This window comes from Zootermopsis nevadensis, unplaced genomic scaffold, assembly GCF_977971745.1.
Source record: "Zootermopsis nevadensis isolate Lab colony 2312 unplaced genomic scaffold, Znev_1.0 Znev_ptg000010l, whole genome shotgun sequence".
NCBI lineage: Eukaryota > Metazoa > Arthropoda > Insecta > Blattodea > Termopsidae > Zootermopsis > Zootermopsis nevadensis.
In genome coordinates, this window is record NW_028259142.1 from 20840276 (window position 1) to 20864894 (window position 24619).

The 24619-nt window shown below is 41.5% G+C and overlaps 1 protein-coding gene and 1 long non-coding RNA gene across 2 annotated transcripts in view; one reads left to right on the forward strand and one right to left on the reverse strand.

The window, feature by feature from the left end:
* Positions 1 to 24619, reverse strand: part of LOC110829631 (uncharacterized) — a 229096-nt gene that overhangs the window by 170383 nt on the left and 34094 nt on the right. The window lies entirely within an intron of this gene.
* Positions 17205 to 24619, forward strand: part of LOC110829629 (sclerostin domain-containing protein 1) — a 40355-nt gene continuing 32940 nt past the window's right edge. The window contains exons 1-2 of the mRNA XM_022063554.2: positions 17205 to 17302; positions 23922 to 24077. Coding sequence (XP_021919246.2) covers positions 23939 to 24077 — 139 coding nt within the window. The 5' untranslated portion in view covers positions 17205 to 17302; positions 23922 to 23938. The remainder of the gene's footprint in view (positions 17303 to 23921; positions 24078 to 24619) is intronic.

Genomic DNA, 24619 nt, shown 5'->3' on the forward strand with positions numbered 1-24619 from the left:
CAGGTGAATCCTGTGACTCCGTGCGACAGGGACTCATATCCAACCTTGCGGTCCTTAATAAAGACACTGAGTTGTGGGGATGGTCGCTTGAGATGAAAAACTGTTTTTAGGAGCTTCATACTTTGCACATTATTCAGGTAATCAGCCCAACAAGGATGACACGGACTGGACATGTAGCACGCAAACGCGACATTAGAAATGAACGTCTTTAGCTCGAAAACCTGAAGCGAAGAAGTCATTTGGGTGACGTAAGCAGTGATGAGGCGATAATATTAAAATCGATATATTAAATAAACAGGATATGGTGGTACCGATTCGATAAAATTGGACCTATAACTTGCGAAGTTTGAAGTTGTTACAGCGATTGAAGTCGGATAATTATTCTCGGGCTGCATGCAGCTCATATAAAATGTTTCAGGAACGTAAACTCACCACGTCTACCCTGACGGAGGAGACGATGACGATATGGACTCCGTGCTCACGAAACTGATCGCACGGGAATACGTCACTCTGTAGGACACGACGAAATCTCACGTGACCCTCAGAGTTCCATAAAATTCAGGAAATTTCTCGAACAACTGAGGGAACATTAGCTTCTGAATTACTCCGAGGAGTGAGTGAGTGACCGACGTGGAACCGAGGAACGCCACAAGTCAGTGAAACCTATGTCCTGACGAAATTCGTAAGCTACTTTCAAATTCTATTTACCGAATCTGTAACATGTCAGGGTTTAATGATGCATGAAAAGTTAGAAAATGAGATTTCAGGTCTCAGGACGGCGAGTATAAAGATGGTTGTATTCTGGGTTGTTGCGCCGTGTAATCAGTTAGACATTTACCGACGTTTCAGAAGTGCTTCATTAATCTTCCACCAGACATGACGCAACAACCCAGAATAAAATGTAAGCGTGACATAACATTTCTGGCTTCTTAGCCAGAATTTTATCCGAGACCCTAGATAATGACATGTGGGGTATATGACCTTGGCATTGGAGGCGTCTGGCGTCTGGCGTCTGGCGTCTGGTGACTGTCTGGCTGGATGGTGGTGTCACCCTAATTCCGGATCCCTCGCACTGAATTCCCCTCTGGAAATAGACCACTAGTGGCTTCCCCCCACACACACACACACTCCCACGAGCACAACGAGTGGGATATTAACGATCCTTTATCAGCTACTGAAGTTATCATTTTGATTGAAGACGAGGGATAGGAGAGAAAATGTCGGATACAGACACCGAAGAATGTAACAACACCGACGACTCTCGAGCGATCTGATGTTCTCACTGCGCTGAAGACGAGGGTGTGACGGACTCGTAGGTAAACATCAGAATTTCGGAGAAACAAAGTACCTCCATTTTTAGGAGAGACCTACAAATGTAGAGAGTATATTTATCAAAAATTCTTATGTCTACGTATGAGACCACACGTAATCACAACCCAGAAGAACAGTATCGTAACGTGCAGCTTGTTATTTGTAGAATATTCCATGTAGGCATAAAATATGATCTGACTAAAAATGTGCAAAATTATTAGATAATACAAAGTAGATAAACAGAGATAAGACGGATGATATCATAGAACGTTCATGACAAAAGGCGGAGAACTGAACGACTAAATCTATCCTTTTTAAAGAAATGGTAAGAACAAAAGTTCAGAAACCCAAACAGAAATATAAATTAATTTAAAAAACAGCTAAATGAAATGCTGATCCCCTATTAATTTTCAATACGTGCAAGGCTCGCTTTTATGATCTACTGATCTGTTAATTTATTTACCGAAAACGTAAATATCATAAATATAAACGAATAACTATATGTGGGATCAACGAAAACTACGTACGCGCTCATGTCTTGTCAACAGACTACAGGACAAAGTTATTAAATGAGGGTAGCATGACCTTGTGAATATTTTGTCTTCTTTCCTGCTAACTACAAGCTTTAACAAGCGTGAGAAACAATTTCTTTACCTGCTTTTATGGGTGCGAAACTTGGTCTCTAATTGTGGGGCAAAGACACGAAATGGAAATTGGTCCTGAGTGGAATGAGCTGACAGGGGATGGAGAAATTCCATAATCCGCACTCCACGAAACGCTATTATGATTAACCACAAATCACGGAGGATGAGATGTGGGAGATAAAGAATTGCGTATAAAGTTTTAGATTGGAAAACCCGAATGGTATATACCACTCAAAACACATGAGAGTTGAAGGGGATGATATATTATGTTTTGGACTCAACTGGCTCGGGTTATGGTTTTATGGCGGGCTGTTGAGAAAACGGTGATGAACCTTCGGGTTTTTTATAAAAGTCCCAGAATTTCCGCTTGGCTTTTAATATAGTCCACAACTGCCCCCCCCCCATACTCCTGACATTTCAGCTACAGCTGAAACACACAATTGCAAGCACATGGCAGTCGCGTTAAGTCTTAATGGCCTGGCCATCAGGAAACTGCTGCCTCTCCTTTCCACACAAATTTTGAAAGTGGGAAAGTCCGTGTGTTTTCCACGGCCGCTCGTTTTCTGTCTTTTATTAGGCAGAATGCAAGTCATAACATCCATTCCGAGAACTGTCATCTGGTCTCCCTTTTTGCACATTCATGCCGTGGGACTCGGAACGTGTCTGTGAACTGCCTCTGGTTTCCAGAAAGGAACACAAATATTCAGCTGCTTTGTCATGCAATGGTTCGTCCTCCTTCTCTCCAGAACTGGACAATGAAAGCGACCAGCTTTTTGTTTCGCTCTTGTAGACTGGTATCTGTGATGAGACTGCTCCATGCATGTAAATAATTATTTTAATTGCAGGCTTTCGTACGTGACTGATAACCGGCCATCAGATGGCCATTTCTAGTGTCTCTTCTGAGTGACTACACGCACGCAGAATCACTCCGCGATGCACAAGTTACTTGCCAGTAAGTCTCGTCGTTTTTGCGTGTCAGCCAGAACATGGCAGTCGCCTTGCTACAATTTCACTAAGGCTCTTTCGTTCTTTTAAGTACCATCTTGCATTTACTTTTCAACAACCTCGGGAAACGCACTTTTTAAACCACAATACCGACTCCGCGACTCCTTTCGAATTACTGGTTAGAAACGCCGAATGTCGGTTACTACCGCTTTGTTCTCGGAAGGTCCTGGGTTCAAAAATATGTTTTACGTGGTATCCCTTAGTTCATCCATGTAAGTGTTGGGATATCATTCTGTATTAAATGAGGCTATAACTGTGTCCTTTCGTATCCGTTCCCATTCATGTCCACTCGTCATTCAATGGTATATAACGTAAGCTACAGAAAACAAACTCGAATAAACTGAATATTATTAATAATATTCGGACAGAAGTAATTATTTCATGAGACCACGTGTTCAACTTACTGGACCTGGATAAAGCGATGAAGAATATTCCTCGTTATCTCTTTAAAACAAATGTCTCCCGTAGGGTAGAGCCGGGCAACCGCGTTCAGTTCAGGTTTTTTTCAGATTTTCTTGTGTTCCGAGTGTGAAATAACAGTAGAATTACAAAATTAATAACGTGTCACAGTAAAATCTGTCCCGTTACACGCCAAGCGACATCTGATGCCTGTAGAAACGGTGAAGCTTGTCCCTCTCGAATGAATTAATTATCTTCCCTTCTTACCTCGGCTATAACATGTGCCACTCTCGTACTCACGTGGTGTTAGTAACACATGCAGCGTCGAGCGGCGGGCGGGAAGCGGTGAGGGGAGGGGGGAAGTTTCTTGGGACTTTCTGCAGAAAACTACAGACCGAGTTAGGAATGCGGTTCTATTTTTTTCTTACCAACAAATGCATAATTTGAAGAGACCGAGGGAAAAACTTCTTTGATCTCACCTTGAGGCGGGATAAGGTACTGCAACGCCCTGTGGACATTTCGTGACAGCAGAAAGAACGAGGTGCTTCTTAAACGAGACTGTATTAACTAATGCCTGGCTGTACCAAAAACAACAAAACTCTTTCATTGGATCCATTCACTTCGTTGTGTCAATTTCTCCAGTAACAATAACCTGAAAATTGACAACCGTCAGCATTACAGGCCGCCACTGGGCAGTTCTGTCAATATATATATAACAAATTTCCCCTAGCCAGTGGTCGTTTTGTGTATCTTTTATAACCGAATTTCAATAACCGAAGTCATCCGGCAAAAGGCCGTCCGGTCTAGAAACAGATGGAGAGGAAGTTTGGCTATTTCAAGTATTTCTTCACTGGCCAAACGATCCTTAGCTCCTCAAGGAACATTCTGCTCCAGGAAATCTCACATCAGTGGACACGCGTGTCCTGCAACCAGACCTCCGTGTGCAACATCTTCACAAGACGTGGAGAGAACCACGAGTGGCTGACACTCGTGTGTCGTTTCCGAAGACCCGGGTTCGATTCTCTTCATAAAGACCAGCTCTTCAGATTAAGGATTTTCTCGGTTTTCGTTCGTGGATAAAAAAGATATTAAAGAACTGATTTCAAATCTAAAACTTCTTGACGATGGTGAAGAGTCAATTGAATAAAAATTTCCTTGGATATTATCCATCGTCTAGTAAATATAAAACGTAAAACGACGTTTCGGAGATGGGACTCTATCTCCGTCTTCAGGTTCCTACACAGTTGGGCCCATTAGATAGAGCTAATCCCTATCTCCGGACCTTGAATAAAATTTTTCTTGGATATTATCCATCGTCTAGTAAATATAAAACGTAAAACGACGTTTCGGAGATGGGACTCTATCTCCGTCTTCAGGTTCCTACACAGTTGGGCCCACTAGATAGAGCTAATCCCTATCTCCGGACAAAGTAAAAAAGTGAAAGTCCCGATTCCGGAGATAGGGATTAGCTGTATCTAGTGGGCCCAACTGTGTAGGAACCTGAAGACGGAGATAGAGTCCCATCTCCGAAACGTCGTTTTACGTTTTATATTTACTAGACGATGGATAATATCCAAGAAAATTTTTATTAAATTAACTGATTTCAAGGGTAATACAGTTATAATATAAGGTCGTGATAAGATAAAATTAAGAAAATAACTTTAAAGTTTAAATGCGTCATGTTTGTGTTTTATAATTAAAATATATAATATAATTCAGGTCTATACACAAACTTTATTTACAGATGTTAAAATTTAAAATTTGCGCTATTCATCGTTACTACGATGTTACAATACTGCGCCTTTATAAATAAAGTTTGTGTATAGACCTGAATTATATTATATATTTTAATAAGAAAATAACAATTCTGTATCAATTGTTATTGTTATTTGGGCAGTCTAATATGTTTATTAATATATCTACTGTCGTAAAATTTAAATAAATCCAGATCATGCGCCTTTTAGACAGCCAGTTGTCACATTGCAATCTGATGTTTCAATAACCTTATCTGATTCAATTTAGTTTGATTCCACATAGAAGACGATGTCGCCCCTCCTCTAACGGTCGAATTACGATGGTTCTGTTTGTCGACTGCAAGGCTTAATGAACACGTGACTGTGCCGGAAACCAGGCTACATATGACAGGTGGTGGCAGCGCCAATTAAGTGTTGAGTGGTGGCCCACAACGAAATTAAGCGAACATGACCAATCCAGTTCGGAACAGGTACTCGGGTGACAACGTCAGGCAACGTGTCTTAGAAATGAAGGAACTGATAAGACTACGCAACTCAGAGGCTTTTTACCTCGTAATCCTTCCCTAAAATTGTTAACCAACTACAGGAAGAGCAGTCTTACTGACAAGCTGACAGTCGCTCACTAAGCTTCCTCACCATGTCCACAAGAGCTCGCCCTAAGCTCAATGCATCCAGATGCACTGCATGTCTTAATCTTATTCTTAATAATATCTTCCATTTGCGACTAGTGAACGGCTCGTTCTCTTGATTTGATTATCATATTTGCTGACAAGAACTACGAAGAAAGAAAATATTGATTAATTTTTATAGGATACGAGGTCTCAAATCCTAAAATCACATCAAGGAAACCTCAGAACAAGAGTTTGGGAAAGACTGATGTAAATAAACTCGGACGTGGAAACAACATTACAGTCGGAAGACGTCGCTTAAGAACAAACAACCTTGCTGTGGCCTTAGGGCAGTGGATGGAAGGAGTCGGCAGACTCACGGTAACCCTAGTACGGACCCAATTCAATTTGAGACGCAGAGCAAATTGAGGTCGACAAACTCGTTGCTAAGACACCGCTCAACAATTTTATACGCAATTTCAGATACAACGTCCGTTCGCATGCACCCATGAAACAAAGTGCCGGAGCTGATGGGCGAAATTTGTTACCTACACCAAAACGTCTGTTTGTTTCTCCCGTCTCGTTCCGTTGTTAGCCTTATGCTTGCTACCAGAAAGTATAATAAAGAGCACAAACACAATTGTAAAGGTGTACTCTTTGGAGTACAATAAAATTCCAAAAATCGTTCTTTACGCTACATCACGGTCGAAGACGTCAGGAGGGCAACCAAGTGATCTAACAGTGGCCTCTGTCACCAGTATGAAGGGATGACAGGGTTGTCCGGGTACAGTGGGAAAGGCACAGATGAGACCCGTGGAGTGTAATCCCCAGAGGTGGCCAACCCTGGGTGGTCTAACCTACAACGGTGAAAGCCCAGCAAGGGCAAAGCCCCCGTGGGAGTGGGGATGGTAAGTTAGGGGGCTCTGTGCCAGGTAGAAATAATCCTGAAAACCTCGGGGAGGGGCAACTCAAATTTGGTACAATTCTGGGTCCTCCCTTGGTGAGGAGTACAAACTACAAAGCTCCTCATTATGCAATTTTCTATTGTCACTTCTCACACACTCTCAGTCCGTGTTCTTCCCTGACAACAGAGACCAGATTGCAATGCATACAGAACGAAAGGCAAAATTTCAGGGAGACGAAAGGGTCCTTAATTGCGTGCTTGCCAAGAAGGACCAGAATATATCCTTTTTCAATTCCCTCGTGATTTATTTACGACGTCCCAAAATATTTTAACTATCACATTTTCAGAGGATGTATTACCTCGCATCTCATTTTGATCAGCTGTTGATCAATTACGTCAAAATCCACATTGATGATCCCCAACAAATTTTATCTACATATGGAGTTGACCTTGACGGAATAATGTTAAATAACATTTTTTGTGTAGTTGATAACAGTGACATTCCTTTATAATTACCTATTACAGTCGGTTTTACTACAATTCTCATAAATACACTCAATAATAGGTTAGCTTCCACTGTTCTGAGAAGATTTTGTCATTCCAAATACAATTAACAGTTTCTTGGATCTTAGAACGTAGCCCTAATTAACTACCTTCTATTAACATATGAGCATATTTTGGGAATCTGCAAACAGATTACTATTCTCATAATTTACCAAGTTATTCCCAGGCTGGTAACCCTTCTTAAATTAATTTATTCCTCTGTATAGATCTATCGGTTCTTTTTCTCTTACTGACTGTTTCAAAGGCATTAATTTTGTCCTTCAGATATTCCTTTGTTCGGTCCTGAAAGTTCCACAGGCTTCACATTAGTACCACCCATATTATCTGCATTACTTTACTTTCAGCTCTGAAACCACTGCATATCAACCCGCCTGATTTTATCTAACAAATCTGAATATTCTTAATCAAGCCATGGTCTTTGCTGCTTCAACTCGTAGTAACCTACGCTGCCCTTCGCTGGTAGTTTCATCCTCTATCTAATCTCTCCCCCCAAGTCCTATTCCCGTCCAAATTAAAATGTAAGTTTTACAAAACTGCTAACCTGCAATTGTTGATTTGAAAATATCTTTCCTTTCCACACCTGCATTGAAATCTCCTGACATTCATACGTGTTTCTTTAGACATTCATCTAATGCACGCCCTAGTTCCTCATAACAGCTATCATTTTGTCATCACGTTCTTCCTCAGTTGCTGCATGTGAATTACACAAAACAATATCGTAGTATTATATATGACGTCCTATCACAAGAAAAGCGCCACGGTGGTCTAGTGGTTAGAACGCTGGCCTTGTAAACCTGGGGTCTCGGGTTCGATTCCCGGCGGTGCCAGAATTTATAACTTGTGTTGGGCAAGGCCGTGGTCTAGGCAACACGGAGTTTTCCTCCGTGGCATCCCAACAATTACTCCATTCACACACAGAAGAAGGCAATGGCAAACCACTTCTGGATCATCTGCCAAGAACGTATATGAACAGGTCCCAGTCCGAGAAAAGGATGGAAGGATCCTGTTCATATGGACCTGTCGCCAGACAGAACACTAAATAAATAAATAAATCACAAGAAAACTCTGCCCTCTTAACAGCTAATATGGTCCCCTAAGTGACGATCTGCTAGTTCAATTCCAAACCTGGTCCCGTCTGATTTTCTCTACTCCCATTAAATCTAACTTATACAGAATAGGGCAGCGTTCGTTCATCATTTTTAAAGAAAACACTATTCGACCAGAATTTACTTAAAGTAAATCGAAATGAAATACAAGTGTTTAACATCGACGAACATTATGGCAAAAGACACTTCTTAAAAACAACACCCGTCAGATATCGTCCATCAAGTGTGATGTTCTCGATTCACAACAATTTCCATTACGAGCAGTAATAAGGCCAGTGAAATGGCATTGATTTCTTCAGAAATTCTCTGTTGAGATTACTGAAGTCTGCTAACCAGAAATGTTGCAATCGCAGGAAATCGGTAGATGTTCAAAGAAAGTCCATCAACCGGCAATCAAGTCAAGTTCTGTCGCTCCAAATTTTTGGAACCAGAGGCAATGTCGACGTCACGACGACTTAGCTCTGAAAACAAAAACTCATTGACCATCGGTCAGATGTCACAGTAACTACACTGGAGTTTAATCCAAAAGAAATTCCAACTTCCAAATCGCATGTTCATTATCCGCTACTCAGATCGTTCCAAAGAATCCGTCAAAAGTGAGAGGTCGCGTCTAACGTTTTGTTAACATACAAAATTTCTTTTACCCTGAAGAGTCGTTAGCCCCCGCCCCCGACACAACCCCCAAGTTGAATGACCACTCATTGTCGGCTGCCCTCTTTATTTGAAAGCCGCCTCCTTAATTCACGTCTGAGGACACGGGTACTTAACGTGGGAGTTCATGTGAACCAGGTAACGAAGTTTTGATTCCCATCGGGAAATTCCTTTGTTATGTGAGCGACCATTAGATTCCAAACAAAGGCTCTGTGGAGACAGTTAAGTCACTTTTCTTTGGACGGAATATAGATACCACTGGATTCGTTTCTCGATTTTAGGAGGAGGGCGTGCAGGGTGGTCCACTGTTGAAGTTTCGGGGGCAGGTACTGCAACTCCGAGTGACAAACTGAGCACTGATACGATGTTAAAATAAAACGTTGTTAGAAATTACCGATGGACGTACCAGTGTGACTAATGTCAAGGCTTCTGAAATCTGATATTTCTACGTTTCGAGCGGCAACATTAAAGAGGAATATGCATGGGGGTTTATGTCTTTTGTCTAGTTCCCGACCAGAAATAACACCACTGGTCTAGATACGATCGTTCATAATAATACTAGCGACAATATTTTTAGAACGGTCTGTGGATGCAAGTAAGGGACCTCAATTACGAGATTCAAATAAAAATGAGAGGAGCTGCTGGTCCAGTAAGAAGACGGGGCGTGGAGGGGGCCACCCAGGTCGCATGGGAACGACAAGTGTGCGCGGCGTACAAAGACACTTCCGGAAAGACAGTGAGATAACTGGTGTTGGTGTCGGTGGTGTCTTAGCCTCGGGACCTCCTCTACTTGTTCCTCCCGTACTAGGCTGGTTACCACAGACCTAATTAATTAGCTGCAGTTCCGAAATTACCGACATTATCATCTTCGTACCAACATTCAGGAATGTCTTCAATAAGTTTTCATTCATCTTCATATTATTTCCACCTTGAATGGCGTTCCCAGGTAACAGTATTTATTATTACTATTAATATTATTATACTTATTCCATCTATTCACAATTTTACAGGGTGTTTATTTCTGTGTACCCGAGACAAACTTTGCCCCTGAGGTACATAGGGCAGCAGCTATTTCCGAAACACATTTTGTTTTTAATACGTGTTACATGTATTATATATAAGACTTGAGGTTCTCACAGCGGTGAGTATGAATATTTCCGTCTTCTGGGTTGTTGCGCCGTGTAGTCTGGTCGATGTTAACCAACGTTTCAGAGGTCATACTGCCTCCGTCATCAGGGCGATGAGTCTGAAGATTTCTGTCTTCTGGGTTGTTGCGCTGTGTAGTCTGGTCGATGTTAACCAACGTTTCAGAGGTCATACTGCCTCCATCATCAGAGTATGAAGATTTCTGTCTTCTGGGTTGTTGCGCTGTGTAGTCTGGTCGATGTTAACCAACGTTTCAGAGGTCATACTGCCTCCGTCATCAGAGTATGAAGATTTCCGTCTTCTGGGTTGTTGCGCTGTGTAGTCTGGTCTATATTAACCAACGTTTCAGAGGTCATACTGCCTCAATCATCAGAGTATGAAGATTTCTGTCTTCTGGGTTGTTGCGCTGCTTCTCGTAGATGTTTACCGACGTTTCAGAGGTCATACTGCCTCCATCATCAGGGCGATGAATATGAAGATTTCTGTCTTCTGGGTTGTTGCGCTGTGTAGTCTGGTCTATATTAACCAACGTTTCAGAGGTCATACTGCCTCAATCATCAGAGTATGAAGATTTCTGTCTTCTGGGTTGTTGCGCTGCTTCTCGTAGATGTTTACCGACGTTTCAGAGGTCATACTGCCTCCATCATCAGGGCGATGAATATGAAGATTTCTGTCTTCTGGGTTGTTGCGCTGTGTAGTCTGGTCGATGTTTACCAACGTTTCAGAGGTCATACTGCCTCCATCATCAGGGCGATGACGTTGGTTAACATCGACCAGACTACACAGCGCAACAACCGAGAAGACGGAAATCTTCATGTATTATATAGTTTTATTGCGAGGAATTATATATTTAACATCAGCGTCTTTCGAATGATGTATGAAGATCCTAAAATGGCGGTCTTCTGAAGTTCCTTGATATCGTATTCGCCCGGGATGTTGGCCAAATATTTTCTGAGTGACTTGGAGACAGTTCCAGTTGCTCCTATAATTACTGATATTACTTTTGCTTATTATTATTATTATTATTATTATTGTTTTTATCATCATTATAAACAATTTTAATTTTCACTCTTTCAACTATTTTAGTTTTTAGGATTTTCATAGCACTGTTTCTCCTGAACCAACAGCGAACCCCACCACTCAGACATATCGTCGCCGTCGTCTTAGACCTAAGGACGTAATGCTCAGATGAACCCTATTTTTGATTTGATTTCAACACGGCCCTTATTGGTGTCGTCAGAAGTAGAAAGGGTGAATGAACAAGATGCTGAGAATATTTGGACCCTACACAGAGAGAACAGAGGCGACCTGAAGTAATCTGAGTAATGGCGAGATTTATAAATCGATATTCTTCACCAAACAAGCCTTTTATTATGGTCGTCAAATTAAGGCTGATGAAATGGATGAGACTTGTAGCACTAGCAGTGAGACGTAAAATACACACAAAATTTTAGTCGGGAAACTTCATCCCGTGACATACTTTATAAGGACAGACAGCTTTGTAATTACAAATCACTTCACTGCGTCTAGAAATCCTTAAATATCATATTTCCAGCGCCCAACATTGCTCCATTATACATTCCAACAAATCCAAAATCTGTTATTGAAGGCATTTGCATTACTAGTTGTGTATTTCGTCCAATAGATTCCGTGAAAATGGAAATGAGATGTTTCTGAAAAAAAAAAAATTAATCCAAGAGGCCCCCAAAAAGTATTAAAATATATTTATCGTCGCATTTGTCTGGATTGAAACATCACAGAATTGTGCAGAATAATATTTCAGTCCGAGGGGCCAATGTAGTCAGGCTGTCCGTCTACAACAACACGCGAACAGGCTAATGAAGCTGTCGTGAAATTGGATACTGGAGATTTCTACTAACATCTGTGCGCAAATTCCAAGTTTCTTTAAAATACGACAGAAATAAAGGATACGTCACGCAAATTCATCGAACCATCTAAAAAAAAATTACATTCGCGAATTGAACGCGTATTTGCGATAACAGAAAGAACGTCATAGAATTACTACGCTATTTATGGTTTTTCTAACTTGTTATCCTCTGTCTGTTAATGCGCGGTCATATTATGCTCAGAACCAGAACAGGTTTTGAAATAAATTTCGTTTGTTTGTAGAGCTGTTGACAAAGGCCAGCAGCGCACTGTTACATCCTAGAGACACCAAAGTTTTCGGAGCAGAAGCGCATCGTCCGATAGATGGCACTGCATCAGTGGAGCGGGCCACCGACTCTGTGGCCCAGCCAAAGTCCACTGGGAGAGCTCTCTTGCTGGACGGTATCCTGAGCCAGCTGAATCCACATCACACATCCTCACCCAAGTGGTTTATAGTTCAATATTATTGTTTATATTTAAAAATCATATGAGTGTTTCTACATTAATTATATCCTCGTCACCACGGTACAGAGGGCAACTGCAAATATGCTGAAGACGCAGTCGCGGATAACCGATAAGGGGTGGTTCTCTAACACGAGGGTTGGATGTTGGGCTCACAATCCCTCACCGTAAAAATGAAAAATAGCTTCTTACGAGATGATAATTATGGCCTCGGATTTTAAGTTGTGTTTCATGTTCCATTCTCTCTTCTACTGTTTCTGGTTTCTTTACTTACGCCATCGCTGTCTCTTCAGCTTCCATGGCCTTGAAGTCTAACATTCTGACGTCATAAGAATTCCACCAGTGTTATTATACAGAGCGATCAAGTCCCATTATATTTGTTTGGTAGAAAATAGTAAGATTCTTTGAATGTTACAAGTCAGCGTGAACACTCCACACGCTTTAATCAATGATTAGAGTTGACTTAATTACACAGAAGACCCTGACCGTATCTGAGGACAACAGCCTAACATAACTGTCTCTGAAGTCAATCAAACAGGGCTTTCCTTATGTACGGATACTAACCAACCAAATATTTTCATCTGAAGACAGCAAGCCAGTCATCGGGCGTAAAACTGATTCGGTGTCAATTTCACATCCCCCACAAAACATTTCATTTCAATAATGTTTTAATGTCTTATGAGTTCTCATCTTAACCCAAATCTTCCAAACGGACTTTCCTCCTGAGGGATTTCAACAACAAAAGAATTCCGTCTCCCATGCGTGAAACATGGCGACCCCAACTCAGACTAGTTCATTTAATCGCTTTAATATTATCTGTAAAAGAACGGGCCTACGTATTGTGAAGTTTCTCATAATAAAATTCTCTAAATTCCAATTTCGTCTGTCTTATGGCCGAACATTTACCTCAACACACTTTGGCTAAAGAATTATAAGCTTTATAATAAATTGCTATTTATATAGCTCTTTTCCAGTTTGTTCTAATCTATCTCCAAATATTATCCTTACGATTGAATTTACGAATACTTGCATCTGATGTTATTTAATGTCTCACATGAATGTAATAAATTCGACTAGAACGCGTTTAAGTGCTTAAGTGACGTCAGATTTGTAATAGGATGTTGTTAAATTAGTTCCAAAAAGCGACTGAAGGAGGGGGTTTATCCTTATCGATATCCTCCGTCGTACGGATCTTCATAACTCACAAATGTTTATTATTACACGTCTGGTAATAAGCTCATAACTTGCACTGCGCAAGTTCCTTAACCTCATCTGCACAAATATTATTATGTAATCCAGTTTTTTTCTTGTAAAACAGTTATTTTTCACTTAGAAAAAAGAAACAAGCAACACCAGCGATAATGACGAGCGACGGCCAGAGGGAAACGAGTCGATATTAAACAAGGCGACTAAGAAGAAGGAGAAGAAGAAGAAGAAGAAGTAAGCAAACGGTTAAAATTTGTAGAGCGGTTAGTGTACTGTCCGATGCAGATAGAAAGTTGACACCAAATACAGCGTAATGTGAATAAATAATCCGGAAACTGCACGAGAAATGCAAACACAATATTCACGCATGCACAATATTTTAACAATTATTTATTTTAATCCGTCTTATCACAATATTTAAAATTTCTTATAATTAAGATAATAAAATATCATTGATGTTCCATATGGATTGATCGATTTACATTTTGGAACATCCTTTACACAACATGTTTCAGTTTTTATAAAACTATCATCAGGTGTAAAATATTTACGAACTTAAAACTCAAATATGATTCCATTTTGGTGATGTTTCAAGCCATTTGTTTTTCAATTTTGGGCGAGGTGTTGTCTTTTCTTAAATTTTATCAGATGTACATATCGGTCTGTAAGTAGAAGATTGAAAGAAACACTAAAGACTTTGAAAGAATTTATAAAAGAATTTAGAGAATAAAATGCAAAATATATAAATTATAGTTAGAAAGATAATATAAAATAAAAGTAAATCTAAAATAAAAACATACCATGGATGTAGGAGTGATATTTTGCGGGCCTTTTCTCAATTAATATTCAAATTATGTATTTATTTCTAAGACCACGGACGTAAATATTTGTCTCTCACGCTTAGAACAGGATAAATATATAGTTGATATGACGTCTTCAGAACTGAAGATGGAGTCGGTATGTTACCCCGAAATGTTATCATTCTACCAGCGAGTCTACACGGCGCACAAAACCCAGAACAACATATTCATCCTTGTCGCTGTAAAAACGTCGAATCTCACAAAATAGATACGTCAATTTTTAATCTAACTCGATCATAATTAAATTTAAGACGAAAATAAAATAACTTTGAATGTATAATCTTGAACGTTGCCCTTCTTCTATGCTACGATATTTTTACAGGCTTAACACGAAAAACCGCTTTCGAGTTAATCGATGTAGAATCGAGATAGGAATTATCAAAAAATGAAATCGGAGTAATATGCACTAATTCACTAAGATCGGAGACTTGCCAAAATCAGTGGACTTTGTGGAAAAGTCACAAGAGCCATAGTTAACTCTGTGGCTGGATGGTAACATTCAAAAGTGGGCAGCCATCCGAGACAATCGAAGAATTCAGACTGACGAAACTGCATCTTTAACGACGGCTATGGAAATATTAGGTGTGGGATGGCTTAAGGTCCAGCCGAAGACATTTTTATGCAAGCAGAAACTTCATAAACCCGTTGGACAAAATCCGATGGAGAAAATAGTGTTTTTTTTTAAAAAAATAAGATTTTTGTCCAACTATTGTGAGATTTTTTTTTTGAAACACTAAAATAACATTGCATTTTATTTTTAAAAAAATCCTTTCTCAGTTTATACAACGTGTATATGTGGACTTTCTATGGATGTTGGCTGTTGTTTCGACCAGAGAATTATTCCCCGCCCTCTGAAACTTGCATATGACTGCCTCAAAAATCTATCATCATCATTATCATCAGGTTTCGTAGTCAACAGATGAACAGAAGGGTGGGAAACTCAAGTTTAGGACGAGGCCCGCTGCTTGTTCCAGCATCTCAGCGTCAAGACCTCTGCATCCTTGCAATGTCACTCATTGATTCGCCGACAGACGTAACCAGATGATTGCTGTGCTTTATCGTTTAATCGTGCGACGAAATGAATCCTCTGTTACAGTCGGGTGTCCACTGTCCCACACAATAGAAGCCTGCACAGCGACGTACCGTACTCCACAAAAATTTTAAAACCAAAGTAAAGTAATAGTTTTTAAAGAAGAGTTATTTTGAGACGAAAACACTCGGATGTTCACCATCGCACTTACAACAGCCCGCTACTAAATCATGTTCTGAACAATGCAAATCTAAATCACGCCATCACACCCTATTTAACACTGCTCTCCCATATACACACGTTACCTTCTAACTGTCATCATTTCTCACGTCTCCCGATTAAAATTCTGAATGCATTTCTCCTACGCAATAGGCTGAATATATCATATTAGAAAACTGCCCTTCAAGTGCTCTTATTTAAAAGTCTAACAAAGAAATAAATAAAAATTAAAATCAATAATTATCTTTGTTTCATTACGAAACCTGCGAAGCTTTAACACATAAACATAATCTTTTTTTGTGATTTGATAAGAAGCAGGCCTGTATGTACATCAGTGGCCATAGATGAGTGAACAGTCTTTAAATTTAAGTTATGTTCTGTAATTACAAAAGCTCAATATCATTACTTATCTTTTATTAATTAAATAATAAAATACGACTCCACGTACCACTGTCTCAAATATAATCTAGTCTCGAGGTTATAGTAACTTTATTGCACATAGTAAGCCTCCCCTAATAGCGTTACCATGGCAATGGTTATAATATTATTCCATAAGACCCAAAGTCGCTTAACAGCAAACAGCCTAGCTACCAGTCGACACGTTTAATATTCGTGTGAGATAGATCCCTTGTCCGTCTCACCGTCCTTGATCCGATCTCTCGACGAAGTTAAAGATAAACCAACTTGGTCTGACTTACAGAAGACAGGGCGTCGGAACGTGTCTTTGAGTTCAGCGTGTGATGTGATAGGCCCACGTACTCTCTCTCGTGCTGATGAGACAATAGGCGGACCCAGAATCCGATCCAAAGACCTCCAAGCCTGATTCAGGCGTGGAAATAAGTATCCACGGCTAGACAAATGACCTTGTTGCCATACACAATAGTGCCTGTCGATCCTGGAGGCCGCAGTTCAGACACCGGGTGTCACGTTAGTCCATTTCTGTCTTTTGATCGAATTAATGCTCCCAGCGTTCGTCCCCAGTAACAGTGTTACACAAGAATTCGTCTCTGAGTTCATATTGGACGAAATTTTAGCAAAATGTCCGTCCACCACTCTCGATACCCGAGATCACCAATGTTGCCCAAATGTGCGAAACAATTTTTTTTTTTTACGATGGTATCACAGTTCCCGTTGTAACGCAACCAGAGGGTCATATGAGTTGCCTACCTCCTAGGAGATCCGCGAAAGACGGGCATCGCCGGGCTCACGCTCGAACGTGGAGAACACCTAATACTTTTACATTATCAAAGGCAAATCAGATAGATGAGTTGAGTGGCCGACACGAAGTTAAGTTGTCGAGTTAAAATTTATGTTGGCAACAGTTTCGGTTCGCTTTGAGAATCGACACCACGTAACCGACGCAGGTGACGAAACGTCGTTAAATGATCAGACGCATGATCGGGGAGCGCGCTGATCCTCCGCGCGGGTTGCGGGGTGTGGAACTGAGTCACTCACGTGGTGCGGTATAAAGAGTAAGGTACAGCAGCTGGCTGGCAGTTCGGATGTTCGCGACGAAGTGGACTGGACAGTGCGCGCACAGCTTCAGGTACGCGGCTCCAACTTGTGTCTGTCTGTTCTGTGATTCATTAACGTCGTATGGTGGATTGTAACGCGGGAACGACCATTTGCATGAACTGAGGAAACCCACGAAATCTGTTAGGACAGCCATCTCCTGTCGGAAATGGAACCGGGGGAATCCCAAATTCGGAAGGGCGTACAAGCACGTTGTCAAAGTGTTGTTATCTCGTCGAATTTTTCCAAAAATGCTGATTTTTGGGCTCGGCCTTCCAAATAACAATTTGGCCTATTATTTTTCCATGCATCTGAAATTATTTACATTTAAAGTGTTTGACAACAATACATTTGAAGATTTCTGTCTTCTGGGTTGTTGCGCTGTGTAGTCTGGTCGATGTTTACTAACGTTTCAGAGGTCATACCGCCTCCGTCATCAGAGTATGAAGATTTCTGTCTTCTGGGTTGTTGCGCTGTGTAGTCTGGTCGATGTTTACTAACGTTTCAGAGGTCATACCGCCTCCGTCATCAGAGTATGAAGATTTCTGTCTTCTGGGTTGTTGCGCTGTGTAGTCTGGTCGATGTTTACTAACGTTTCAGAGGTCATACCGCCTCCGTCATCAGAGTATGAAGATTTCTGTCTTCTGGGTTGTTGCGCTGTGTAGTCTGGTCGATGTTTACTAACGTTTCAGAGGTCATACCGCCTCCGTCATCAGAGTATGAAGATTTCTGTCTTCTGAATTGTTGCGCTGTGTAGTCTGGTCGATGTTTACCAACGTTTCAGAGGTCATACTGCCTCCGTCATCAGAGTATGAAGATTTCCGTCTTCTGGGTTGTTGCGCTGTGTAGTCTGGTCGATGTTTACCAACGTTTCAGAGGTCATACTGCCTCCGTCATCAGAGTATGAAGATTTCTGTCTTCTGGGTTGTTGCGCTGTGTAGTCTGGTCGATGTTTACTAACGTTTCAGAGGTCATACTGCCTCCGTCATCAGAGTATGAAGATTTCCGTCTTCTGGGTTGTTGCGCTGTGTAGTCTGGTCGATGTTTAGCAACGTTTCAGAGGTCATACTGCCTCCGTCATCAGAGTATGAAGATTTCCGTCTTCTGGGTTGTTGCGCTGTGTAGTCTGGTCGATGTTTACCAACGTTTCAGAGGTCATACTGCCTCCGTCATCAGAGTATGAAGATTTCCGTCTTCTGGGTTGTTGCGCTGTGTAGTCTGGTCGATGTTAACCAACGTTTCAGAGGTCATACTGCCTCCATCATCAGGGCGATGACAGACATCGACCAGACTACACAGCGCAACAACCCAGAAGACAGAAATCTTCATACTCATCGCTGTGAGAACCTCAAGTCTTACAACAATACATTTACAAGGAATTTCGTGATTTTTTCAGGTTATCCGCTGTTTCTAAGAGTTGTGGGATATGACGCGATCAACATGTGGTTATAATGAGGGAACCAAGAAGCGTAGATAGAATTTTGGTTGGGAAATTTCTTAATAAAGCTTAAAGAGATTAATTTTAGACAGGTGGATTGTGTCTGATGAAGGGTCTTGGTATTACCACTGCAGCACGTGTGTGTGTTTGTGTTACCATAAATTGGTAGAGCATGTTGTCAGATTTTGGTCAGAACAGTACTTGGACATGTTGATGTGATGTAACCAGCCCCATATTAAGACAGCAGTTACTTCTAACCCGTTCAAGACGAAGTGCAATGTCTCACCTGATTTCTTTTTACGCGGAGTGTTCTGTTGTATTAACCTGTAGGCATTCACGAATATATTTAATTGCATTATCTTCGACCTAATTTAATTCCTACGAATTATATAAAAAGTGATAATTTTATTATGTTATTCATTCATTCATTCAACGTTCTCCGGAGACGCAAAGCCAAAAGTACGAATTAATTTGTAGTCATTCACATACTTTCTACATAAAGAACTTCAAGTGCCCCTCCTTAGTTCAATAGAAGAACGAATTCACCAAATGAGGTGGGTTCATAGTCCAAAACGTCGCTTTCAGAACTGTCAGATCACACAGAGCAGGAATGGGACGGTGTTTTAAATGATGAACAGTGAAGGATACGTAAGGAAGTGGCTGTGGCCCACTTCGGAGCACAGTCTTGGCATATGTCTAGGGATACAGGGAAACCACGACAAACCTGAGGAGAGCAGATCCGAGAACAGATCAGGGGAACCCCCGAATACGAAGTACGAGTGCGAAACAATGAGTGCCCAGTTCGTCTGTGTTTTGCGCGGGAACTGTGCAATTGCAGTAAGATCTCAGTATGGTATTATACATGGCCGGGATTCAAACCAGGTTCATTCTGAATGCGAATCAGCGTCATAGCCACTGAGCTAACCTGTTGGCTCGTTTACTGCAGGAAACTGCTTCACGTGACCAAACCATGCGGAAGGGACGAGAAACAGGTGTTTTCTGGGAAGAGCTCCCTGGAGGCTCTCGGTCTGTTTACTATACAAGCTGTGTAAAAATCCCTCTCGTTAGCAAATTTCGGGAATGGGCTTGCATGTTCATCGTTTGACGCACACTGCTGCCAACATCAGAATCGTTTTCTAAGTTTAATATCTCTCTCATGACAAAATACAAACCAGAAAGGACGATGAATCTTAGGCCGGAGTTTAAAAATTAAGATTAAAAGCCCTACAACTAACGCAAAGTGATAAATGATTCCAAAGATACAAGTCTTCATTTCCACTGTTGCCAAAGCGGAAATTCCAGCATTCCAGTCCTGGCACAGTTTTCCAGTAACGCTACAGCCGAAATGGTCTTGTGGCGAAACATTTATTTCAAGCGTTGGAATATACCGAGTGCCCCACTAGCTCCAGGACATAGGTTAGCTGTGTTATTTCCTTACGTACGGAGACATGTAAAGAGGGAGATGGCTCCAGTGTTAGAATATTTTACCTACGCTGCAATCTTAACGTTATCAGTCGTAAAAATTACGACGATGTTGCCACATTAACACGACAGCGACAGGCAGATCACGAAGCTGTAGGGAAGGAGACGGGTCCCTCCTTCGCGTGATTCCAGTTTCTCCAGTCGGGGGCTTCGGATGTTTTACGGTGACAGCTCGTCGAAGAGTAAACAACTTTCGTTTTGTTATTAATTTACTGACACCGGTCCTTGGTGACCATGAGAACGTGACGCATGCACCACTCACTGGCATCAGAACAAGAGATTGTCGCAGAGCGTTTACAATTGCCGGGCTTTGGTGTTCGTATTTTTATTTATTTAGTGTTCTGTCTGACGACAGGTCCATATGAACAGGATCCTTCCATCCTTTTCTCGGACTGGGACCTGTTCATATACGTTCTTGGCAGATGATCCAGAAGTGGTTTGCCATTGCCTTCTTCTGTGTGTGAATGGAGTAATTGTTGGGATGCCACGGAGGAATTCTCCGTGTTTCCTAGACCACGGCCTTGCCCAACACAAGTTATAAATTCGGGTACCGCCGGGAATCGAACCCGAGACCCCAGGATTACAAGGCCAGCGTTCTAACCGCTAGACCACCTCATCTTATTATTATTTAGTGTTCTGTCTGAGGACAGGTCCATATGAACAGGATCCTTCCATCCTTTTCTCGGACTGGGACCTGTTCATATACGTTCTTGGCAGATGATCCAGAAGTGGTTTGCCATTGCCTTCTTCTGTGTGTGAATGGAGTAATTGTTGGGATGCCACGGAGGAAAACTCCGTGTTGCCTAGACCACGGCCTTGCCCAACACAAGTTATAAATTCGGGCACCGCCGGGAATCGAACCCGAGACCCCAGGATTACAAGGCCAGCGTTCTAACCGCTAGACTACTTGCGAAAAAGGGAAATCAGTAGGTGGTTGAATGGTTCAATGATCAGGATCAGGTAGGAAGTTGGGTGCTTGGGTGGTTGCGCGGACGTAGGAGGAGGAAACTGGGTCAGTAAGCGGTTGAGAGAGAGAGAGAGAGACAGAACCAAATGGGCACGCGAGAGGGATGACATTAAATGAGATTCAAGGAAGATATGAGCTGTCTTGAACTGGTTCAAGGCGATAAACACTAGAAATCTTCATAAACAAGGAAACCCAATCGACTCTTCCGGAAGGAAATTCGTCTCCTGTACCTGAATATTGCTCTGTGAAGGTGTGTGGTGCACGCATTCCGTATCTTCGTATTAAGTGGTGGTTAGCTTTATGCTCCGGCCGCATTGTTCCCTGGGAAATAAATCGCGGTACCGATTGGGTAGAAGGCTGTGTGTGGCTCTACAGACATTCTGATTTCACTGGCGGTGAAGTACTCGTCGGGAATCGAACTCCTTTCTTACGAAGCAACAGCCAGTCATTTTTATGACATCTGTCCCCACTCTTGTTCGTTCAATTAAATTACACTGACCTAATTCTTGATGTCAGGTCTAAATCGCTCCAGGTTTCTGGTTTACATAGCAGCGGCCTTGGAATTCAAAGTGCGAAAAAAAACAAAAAACACGTATCTCGAATTAGGCTGACCTCGTGCGTATCATTTCACACGTTACGTGACGGTTGATGTCAAAGCGCCGACTTGTTCGGGGATGACAACGCACAGGACGCTTCGCAGTGTGAACAGTCGATTGTTTATTCCTGTTATTCGATTCTTTACATCTTACGGAAAGCGATTACAAGAAAAAACACGATCTAGATGCGAATGAATTTTTGGAAAATAGGGTCGAAAGGTTATTGTGGTAGCGGTGACTAATTCTTGGCAAAAAAAAAGAGGAAATTTGTAAAAACTCTGGAATATCGAACGATGACTGCAAAAATGGCATAATAAGGGGTAGCCGGGAACGGCGTGGACTGTTTTTAAAAACCACGCGGAATTATAAGAGAGACTCTGAATACAATTCAGCATAAAATTAATTTACAGCTCTCAGTGCGACATTAAACCCCGTACAGATCGTCTATGGGGCTTATTTAGAATACCCGTTTCACAGTCGTGTTCGAGAAGCTGCCGCCCCTAACCGGCGAATTGGATTCGGAAAAGTCACATACGAATGGGAATGGCCACAACTGAATCCGAAACTTGTAAAACGACGTAAGTCCACTTTTTGACAATTGAACTATTGCCACGGAGGCAGGTACCAGGAGAAACGCGTCATTTCCCGCTCGAATAACATCAGTCCAAGCCTTGAAAAACATCGATCGTCTGTTCCTGGCACAACGACGTGACACGTGGACTTGTGTTACTTTACTGATAGGTATTTTTGACCGTAAAGAAACCACTGATACTCATAGCGACTCAAAAAGGTCACCCCAAGCGCTTAAAAAGAGACACAAGTGCTTGAGTCATGCAGTACTGTGTGGGTACTTAAAAAAATAACACCAGTCCAAAAATAACTTCAACTTATAACTGTAGATGTAAAAGATGTTAGTGAACTGTAACTGCGTTAAAAAATTACATATTTGCCAGTTATTCTTGGGGAAAAATAAATCGAGCCTTTGGGCGCCTGACCGACCCTTGAACTGCGACCATTTCGTCATTTGTGTATCCCAGTTCACTTAATCCGCTAGCAACCCCGTACATCTCATTAAGATAAATTTCGTACAGGCAGGATGTCGCAGCTGTCAGCACTTTCGGGTTGGCTGATACCGACAGATTCTCAAGGTCATATACCAGAACTGCTGGTTCTAAAAATCAGACCTAAAATAAACAAAATATTTGCTGGTATTTTTTTTTGTATTCTCACCTTCTTTGACTCGTAAGATTTGAAATGACCGATTCACTTATCTGACATGACATCAAAAGACCAGTGAAGCATTGTGGTAAATGTCCTAAATCGTTCTGGGAATAAGTTATACATCACTTTAGGCTGAAACCTATTTAATATTTGGTCCCATTAGAACCAAAATTTCGATTTTTAATTAAAGCCTGTGACATACTACAGGCCTGCCAATACCATAATGTTGATTATCCCACCCTCAGTAATACCATCAGGACGAGGCACAGGACCTTACGATTTCAATCAGGTTACAGACTATCCTGGCAGGCACCTTGACCTCACGAACGACGGGATGTAACCACGACCTCCACCTTTCAAATCCTTCCCCCTCATCATTTATTTCATTATGCCCATCTAGTTCGCCACTGCATAACCTTTGCGGTTGCAACAGCGTCGTTAAACAGTTGGCGTTCGGCAAGAAAGACGTAAGCCCTTTTAACTCGCAGTAAATAAAAAAATTATGAGTGTCTCACTTTCGGTTAGTATCGCCATCGCAAATGAAAGTTGCTGAACATTTGGTGATTTTTTTTTAAATGTTAATATGTATCTTAGGGCCGTTAGGGTCATACAGGATCTCAAGTTCTCACATCAACGAGATTGAAGATGGCTATCTTGTGGATTGTGGATCCGTGGATCTGGTAAAAGTTTATCAACGTTTCAGGGGAACTTTCTGCAACCATCATCACTCTGAAACGCCGATAATCTGTCAGACTATACACAGCGCCGCAACCCAGAGAAGATAGCTTCGTCATTTCAAGGTCATATCTGTCTCAAACAAAGTTACAATTTACAAATGATAATACAATCCAACTTTTGAAGTAACTTTTGCTACGGTGAGAGGTTTTATGTACACGCGAGACCAAATTAGTGATGGCGTGGAACATTCATTTGACTTCACTCCTTCCAGGTTGTGTGAGAAACAAAATGGTACCCGTCCTACTGCTAGCATCCCTCATCTGGAGCGTCACCCAGTCACATGATCAACATCACCACGTGACACAGGACACGACGCTAATTGTCGGCAATGTTTCCGTCACGTCTTACAGCGGGGGCAGGAGGAAAGGTTTGTGAACCCTCACTCACTTGATCGACTAATCGTTGCCGTTTTGAAGTTTTGTCGTAGCTGATGGGTACAAAATATTGTTACGATGATCGAATGAGTTGGGCTGGAAATGCGAAATTCCTACAATACCGTATTCCATGATCTCAGAGGGGAAGATTCCGCTTGAAGCAGAGGATTACAAGAGCGTAAGTACAATATTAAAATGGATTTCGGGAGATCGGAGTGGGAGGATTTGGACTGTACATGTCAAGAGTCTGGATATGGACAGGTCGCGGGCTGATATGAACACGGTAATGAACATTCGGGTTCCATAGAATGCAGTGAACTTTTTATCTATCTGGTCGTACCATATTAATTTTTCAGGAGGTAATTTATTTTTTCATGAGAAGTGACGTCTCTGACCGGAGCGGACTTGCTCAGCTACAAATCGAGGTTCCACGATAACCCAAAATGCATTCAGGACCTTGAATTCAATTATGTGGGTGTTGAAACGAATTAAAGTGGCTGAAACCGCGTATATTTCTGTTACATCACAATATCAA